The sequence below is a fragment of the Gossypium hirsutum genome, chromosome A11 (genome assembly GCF_007990345.1).
Source record: "Gossypium hirsutum isolate 1008001.06 chromosome A11, Gossypium_hirsutum_v2.1, whole genome shotgun sequence".
Lineage (NCBI taxonomy): Eukaryota > Viridiplantae > Streptophyta > Magnoliopsida > Malvales > Malvaceae > Gossypium > Gossypium hirsutum.
In genome coordinates this window covers 98,661,758-98,669,403 of record NC_053434.1, presented here as the reverse complement: position 1 = coordinate 98,669,403, position 7,646 = coordinate 98,661,758, and the positions used below count along the sequence as shown (strand labels likewise).

Here is a 7,646-nt window from a genome sequence, read left to right as displayed (position 1 = left end):
TTGAAATTTGGGTTGTTCTTAAGGAGGTGCCGAATGTGGTCATTGAAGGGCCTTGAGGAACAATATGTGTGGCTTGGGTTATAACATTCGGCCATGGTAGAAAATGGAAGTGATAGATGGTTGTTAATTGTGATAGTTTAAGGAAATTGTAAGTAGTTTGAATAAATGAACAATAATAATAACAAATCATCTAGTGAATTGGTGTAGTTGCCGAATTTAAACTAGGAAGTTATTGAGTAATGTGTGTGTTTTAAGTGATAGAATTGAGTGAATGCTTGAAATGTGATATGTACGAATTATGTGTTAAATTAATGTTTGCTAAGCTAGCTATTAAGATGAAGTACAAATGTTAGTATTTGATTGTTAGTGTATATATGTGTACTAGCCGAGCTTTGAATTTGAAAAAAATGGTTTGAGCACCATGTGTTGTATTGAGATTGTTTGAGTGAAATCATAGATATTTATATGATGAATTCGATTGTGGACATACATGCTTAAATAAGATGCACACATGAATAAATAGATAGATTGGTGTTGCATGTATTCGGTTATAGGCAGGCATAACGATGATTCTATCTTGACTTAGATAATCTGCTAAAGGAGAATATTAGCCAATATGTTGAATTTGGTTCATGACTTCATATATATGACTCTAACGTCTAATGTATATAAATGGACTAAGTACCTTGAATTCCTCTTTGATGTTCAAAATGATTAAATCAACTTATTTGTTAACATTAAGCTCAAGAGCAAAGGGGAACTAAATCCGATAAAGGAAAGGAAAATGTGATCGAGTAGCCGTTGAAATCGTTCAACAGCATCCGAGGTAAGTTTTCGAATAATGGAACTTAGATTATGATTCGATTAGATCATGTTATAAACAAATCACAATCATGCTCTTGTATGTGGCTATTGAGCCGAAGATGGTAATGCTTGATAAGTGACTTGTGTTTGAATTCTAATTATGAAAATGAAATATAGATGTGTCATGATTTATGGATATGTGCATGAATATTCGGATGATAACCGGGCTAAGTCCCGAAAGCGTTTGTGCTAGTGACTAATTCCGGGCTAAGTCCCGAAGGCATTTGTGCGAGTTACTATATCCGAGCTAAGTCCAGAAGGCATTTGTACGAGTTACTATATCCGGGCTAAGTCCCGAAGGCATTTGTGCGAGTTACTATAACCGGGCTAAGTCCCGAAGGCAATTGAGCAAGTAGCTATATCCGGCTAAATTCCGAAGGTACTTGGTTTGGGAATGAGCAATCTTGCTGTAATAATTTCAATTAATACGCTCGTAAAACCCCAACGAGGAGGTATGTTTTGTATATGCATTGGGATAATTGATTCCTTTTAAATAGTATTCGCTCAATCGATTAACAAGCTTCCGGCCTTTAGTCAAGTTGATTCCTTATGTATGGATATAAGGGTTGGAAATGTGAAATAGGTATGATTGTGAGAATATGTGTATATGAGATTATTCGTTTAGTCATATGAATGCTATACATCAGTTGTGCCTGATTTCATTACTCAAACTTACTAAGCATTAAATGATTATTCCGTTTCTTTGATTCTCTATTTTATAGTTTTTGGTTCGTCAGCTATCAGACTCGGGAGTGTCAAAGTCGAAGTCGCCCACACTATCAAAGCCCTTTTGGTACTCTTTTAGTTGAACTCTGCTAATGGCATGTATAGGACTACCCTTTTGTTATTAGTCAAGTACTTTGGTGTTGTATATATTTGGATAGCCATGCGAAAATGGCTTATATATTTTGAGCATAGTGATATAATCATTTCATATGTATATGGTTATTGAGAGGTGTGGATATGCTTGTCAATGATTGGCCATTGGAATGGTTAATCATGATCATATTTTGTGCTATATATGCTAAAGGGCTAGTTGAATCATGGAAACTATGAAATAGGTAAAGTCTACCTTAAAGGCAGATGCTGACAGCAGCAGTGACGTAAATTTAAAAAATCACTAAAAATATTAGGAATGGAATTAAATAGTGAAAAAATTATGTAATTTAACCTTGATGAATCTACTTTCATATGGAAGAAACGAAATGATCATATGAGTCGTATTTTAAGAGATATTTAAATTTTCGTGGAACAGGGACAGAGCGATTTCTGGATCCCCTTATCTGACTTTGGAAATTCACTATAAATTAAACAGAGATAATTAGAAGTCATGCCATATATGTATAGATTCCTTTTTGAGTCTAGTTTCATTATAAACAAACGGAATAAGTATTGAAGCCCTGTACATGGAGATATATAAGTCGTAATGCATGAAGGTCAGAGCAGTCGAACCCCAAAATAGGGGAGACTTTAACTAATAAACTGTACTAATTGGCCTAATAAAAAATTCTAGAAAGAAAATTTTTAGATGGATATATGAGTCTAGTTTCAGGTAAAATTTACGGAATCAGTTTTCGAGCTTCGGAACTCAAGATATGATTTTTAAAGTGACTGTGATGCAGTTAGCCAGCTTGTCTGGAAATAAAAAAATGAACTGTGTAAGTCAATAAAATAAGTCCGTAAATACCTCGTGTTCGAATCCGGCAATGGTCTCAGGTACGGGGTGTTACAAGTGTCTTATGAGATCATGCACACTCTAAAAAATAAAAGAGTAGGAAGAAAATGACATATGACCCTCAAATTAGACATGAGTAAAACCGATAATAGGGTTGAATGGGAATTCCTTAAGGTTATGATGGAGCGAATGGGTTTTGCACAATCTTGGGTATCTTTTATTTTGAAGTGCATCTCAACGGTCTCTTACTCAATTCTTATAAATGGAGCTAAGGAGACTGTTTTAGACCAGAACAGAGGCTACAGCAAGGGGACCCTCTTAGTCCATACTTATTTTTAATATGTAGTGAAGGTCTTTCATCAATTATGCATTCAGCTATTAAAAGAGGGGATATCAAAGGATTGAAGGCATGTAGGCGAGGGCCACAGATTTCACACCTACTCTTTGCTGATGACTGCATCATTTTTGGGGAGGAAACACTAGTGAGGGCTAGTAAGATAAAAAAAAAAATTTAAAAGAGTATGAATCCTGTTCTGGGCAATGTGTGAACTTTGAAAAGTCCATGATATATTTTAGTACAAACACATCAGAAGTTGGCCGACTTATGGTTACGAACTTGCTGGGAATGTGAAGATCAAATGACATTGAGAAGTACCTAGGTCTCCCCAATTTGGTGGGGAATAAGAAGAAATATTCCTTTTAGAATATAAAGGACAGAATTAAAAAGAAGATTAATAGCTGAAGCTTCAGGTTTTTATCACAGGGAGGGAAAATTTTTTTTATCAAACCTATGTTGCAAGCAATTTCGATTTATTCTATGATGTGCTTTTTTTTACCAAGAACATTGTGTGATGAATTGGAATCTATTATTGCAAGGTACTAGTGGAAAAAAGTCCATGGGCGGAAAGGAGTACATTGGTGTAGCTGGGAGAAAATATGCGCATTAAAATGGGACGGAGGGCTGGGTTTTCAAAATATGGCAAAGTTTAATGTAGCTCTCCTTGCCAAACAGTATTAATAGCGAAATACTACCCGACTTTTAATTTTTTACAAGCAGAACTTGGACGTATTCTATCCTATACGTGGAAAAGTATTTGGGCAGCAAAAGGCCTATTAAAAGAAGGATTGGGGTGGTGAGTTGGCATAGGTGAAATTATTAATATTAATGAAGATGCGCGGATACCCGGGGCTGCTAATTATAGAGTTATTCATTGTATTTCTAATACCAATATTTCTACAGTTGCATCGCTAATTGATGAGAATAATAGGAGTTAGAGGGAAGAACTAATACGTAATACCTTTGAAACAGTCGATGCAAATCGTATCCTGCGTATTCCACTGGTGAGAGAAACGCATGCTGATATGATCATCTGGAGTGAGCAGCACTCGGGAGAGTTTATAGTTCGTAGTGCCTATAAACTATTACAGACCCAAACAAATACTACTGGCCCTACTGATTTACAAACTACAGGAAAACTATTTTATAAACAGCTTTAGGAACTAAAAATCCCAAACAAAATTAAGATCTTGATCTGGAGAGTATTGTGGAACTATATCCCCACAATGGCAAACTTGTACCAGAGAAGAGTGGCTCTAAATGATAAATGTCCCAAGTGCAAAGTCTGTGCTGAAAATCTTTGGCATGTCCTAGTCGAATGCCCTGTTTCAGAAGAATTATGGAGACATTTGGCTGGATCATCCAAGGTGAATCACGTGACTGCATTGAGTGGTTTACTTGGATTTTTAGCAAATGTTCTGAATCACAACGGCGAAAGCTAGTCTGTGGCATCTGAGTGCTCTGGATGGGCAGAAATAAAAATTTACTTGAAGGTAAGTCCTATACAGGGAAAGATGCAGCTAGTTATGTGCGACATTACCTTGCTGAATCGATAAAATGAATGAGAGAAAACTCCGAAACACCCAGCAATATATCAAATGGTCTATGCCTGAGAAACCAACAGTCAAAATCAATTTTGATGCCTCTTTTGATAATAAAACTCATCAATCTGCATATGCGATAGTAGCAAGGAATCATAACGGGGAAATTATAATAGCCGGATCATACCTCCATACAATGGTGGCCAAAGCATTTGAGGCGAAAGCTATCGCCTACTATGAAGTTGTCCTCTTGTGGAAAGATATGGGTCTCACAGATATCATGATCGAAGGGGATTCCAAATCAACCATTATCAAATGTATGATAAAATCCAGGGATAAGTCGCAAATTAGTGCATATATTAGAAATATACAAGAAGAGAAAGATAGTTTTCAGGCTATTGTGTTTCATTATGTTCCGAAATCGGCTAATTAGTTAGCCCACACCATTGCTACAACAAGCCTCAGAAAGAAAGAAGAGATTTACTTGCTGGGAGAGGCCCCTTGTTATGCCAAACTTCAATTAGAGTGTGACAAGCGAAGAGAGCCAGATTGAAATGAAGTGAAAGACAAAGAGAATGAGGGTGTAGAGAGCCCCTTCATCTGCAATGCTCAACAACTCTCAGACCCTATCTCCAAATGAAAATCAATAGTCAACTGGGCAAATAGGAAAGGTTGGGGACAGGTCATAACTAACGGGGATATCTATGCTTTATTTAATGTTATTTATTTTTCTAGTTCTAGAGTATTCGTTTCACTTTTTGCCTTTTTTATCCATTTTAGTTCAGACATTTTATTAGTTTATGAATTAATAAACATCCCCAGTCTTTTTCAAAAAAAAATGTTTTATATTACAAAAGAAAATTGATGTGCTATGTGATAATCTCGTGATAAGTTTTATATTTATGAATGATTGTACTTGAAAACTAACTATTATCACAATAAGGCAAGCGCACCTATCGAATAGTAGTATAGTTTATAGTAAGATCGGAATGTCGAATCCACAGGAACTAAAAATACTAGTATTAACTTTCTTTTTATTATCTAGCCTAAAAATAAAGGGTTTGTTTTATCTAAACTAATTACTAAACTAAGAATGCACAGGAAGTGAATTGGGGAATTACTTTTGGGAAAACTAATTGATTTAGACAATACCCAAGGGAAAAATCCACCTAGACTTCACTTGTTATTGACTCTAATTAGACGATTTATTCACTTGATTTGATCCCGTAGAAATCCCTAAGTTATATTATTATCTCTCTTAAGACTAACAACGTCTAACCCTAGGTTGATTAATTGAAATCTCTTTCTAATTAAAACCCCTAGTGTTGCATTAACTTGATCTATGGATTCCCTTATTAGGTTTCACCCTAATCCGGCAAAATTATGTCGCCCTATGTCTAGGGGTGCAATCAACTCCGTTTAATTATGCTAGATCTACTCTAAGACAGTGACTTTTGCTCCTCTGAATAAGCACATCAATACTTGAATCAATATCATGGAATATTAAAAGCAAGAATTAAGAGCACATAATTAAGAACAAATCAGATATTTATCGTATAATTCAGAAAATAATAACAAAATCCGTCTTAGGTTTCATTCCCCTTAGGTATTTAGGGGATTTAGTTCATAAGTATAAAAGAAAACATCTCAAAAAAATAACGATAACAAAACATAAAGAAAACCCAAAAACTCCTGAAGGAAATTGAAGGGAAATCTTCAGTCTTGAAGGATAATTCGGCTTCTAAGATAGATCAATCGGCTTTCTTTGAGTAATTCCTTGCCTCCTACTTCGTGTGTCCTCTAATTGCCTCCTTTGGGATGTTAATATAGGCTTTAGAATGCTTAAGAACCCTCCAAAATGCCCTTTTCCTATTAGAACTAGACTTGGGCCCGACAGGGACACGCCCGTGTGACACGCCCATTGCGATTGCTTCAAACCGTGTTTGAGTCTGTTAAATAGACACGGGCATGTGGTCTACCTGTGTGAGGAATTCTAGGTCATGTTTAGAGTCTTTTGAATAGGCACGGGCGTGTGATCTACCCATGTACGGAAGTCCAGGCCATGTCGATTTCTCACGTTGACCTATTTTTTCGTTTTTAGCCCGTTTCTCGCTCTTTTTACTCTCCTGTGCTTACCTAAGTATAAAACATGAAATTAAAGGATTAAGAGCATCGAAATCACCAAATCTAAGGATAATTCATCCAAAAACGTGCTAAGCATGGGATAAAAATATGTATAAATTACGATTTATCAAATACCCTCACACTTAAGCATTTGCTTGCCCTCAAGCAAAATCCTCAACTCACAATTAAAATAAATTCTTCTCAATTTACAATTCTCACTAATAATATCTCAAAATAAACTATAAGTGATCATACATTTAGAATTCAACTAGAAGAACATCAAAGTTTCAAACTTTCCAAGTTGAGCATTTTATCACGAAAATATTAGGTGTCTCCCCTCATCTAAGTAATCACCTTTGATTCAAAATATCACAGAATTTTAACATCCTCACTAAAGATTCACTCAAATCACTCAAGGTGTTTAAGGATAACAAACTAAGCACTTATCAGTCAATATGAAAAGTTATTACCATAGGCTTACGTGAAAATCAAATCTCCACCACTATATATTGAGATGATCAAAAGGTCTTTAGAGGGTTGTAACATGGCTTTGGTTAGGGGGTGTGGTCACAAGCTGAAAGAGAAGGTTAGAATCGAGATTGAATTGAAAAATTACCTAACTAGAAAAATACTACAATTGACAAATTACATTCCTAATTGAGCTTTCCTTCATGGATAACATCGTTTTAATCCAAGCATTACATAATTTCGTAATAATAATTTTTTTTAAGAACAAATCAAATATTATAGAATAAAACATAGCTAAGCAATTTATTCAAATCAAATCTCGACAAAAATAGGGATCAAATTAATTGAGGGGATTTCAACAATAATGGGTTATGGGTTAATATTGAGGGTAAATCAATAATGGTTTGTTGGGCTCAAGGGGGCTCACTAAGGGATAATTATGAAGGTAGACTTTTATGGAGTTAGTGGGTTAAACCTAAGTGCCTTTGTCATCTTGACATATCAAATCAAATGGTGTGGTCTTGACATGCATAATCGACGCAAGTTCTAGAATAGCAAATCAATATTGACGCACTCATAACAACAATAAAAGTGAGCATGAAAGAAATAACATATGCTCTAAAGGCTCAAGATCTCA

At 35.4% G+C, this 7,646-nt stretch overlaps 1 protein-coding gene across 1 annotated transcript; it reads left to right on the top strand.

Annotated features, from left to right (window-relative positions):
• Positions 1 to 4,433: 4,433 nt before the first annotated feature.
• Positions 4,434 to 4,850, top strand: LOC107957315 (uncharacterized). The gene has a single exon (XM_016892823.1). It carries the CDS (start codon positions 4,434 to 4,436, stop codon positions 4,848 to 4,850), a length of 417 nt encoding a protein of 138 aa, XP_016748312.1.
• The last annotated feature ends 2,796 nt before the right edge of the window (positions 4,851 to 7,646 follow it).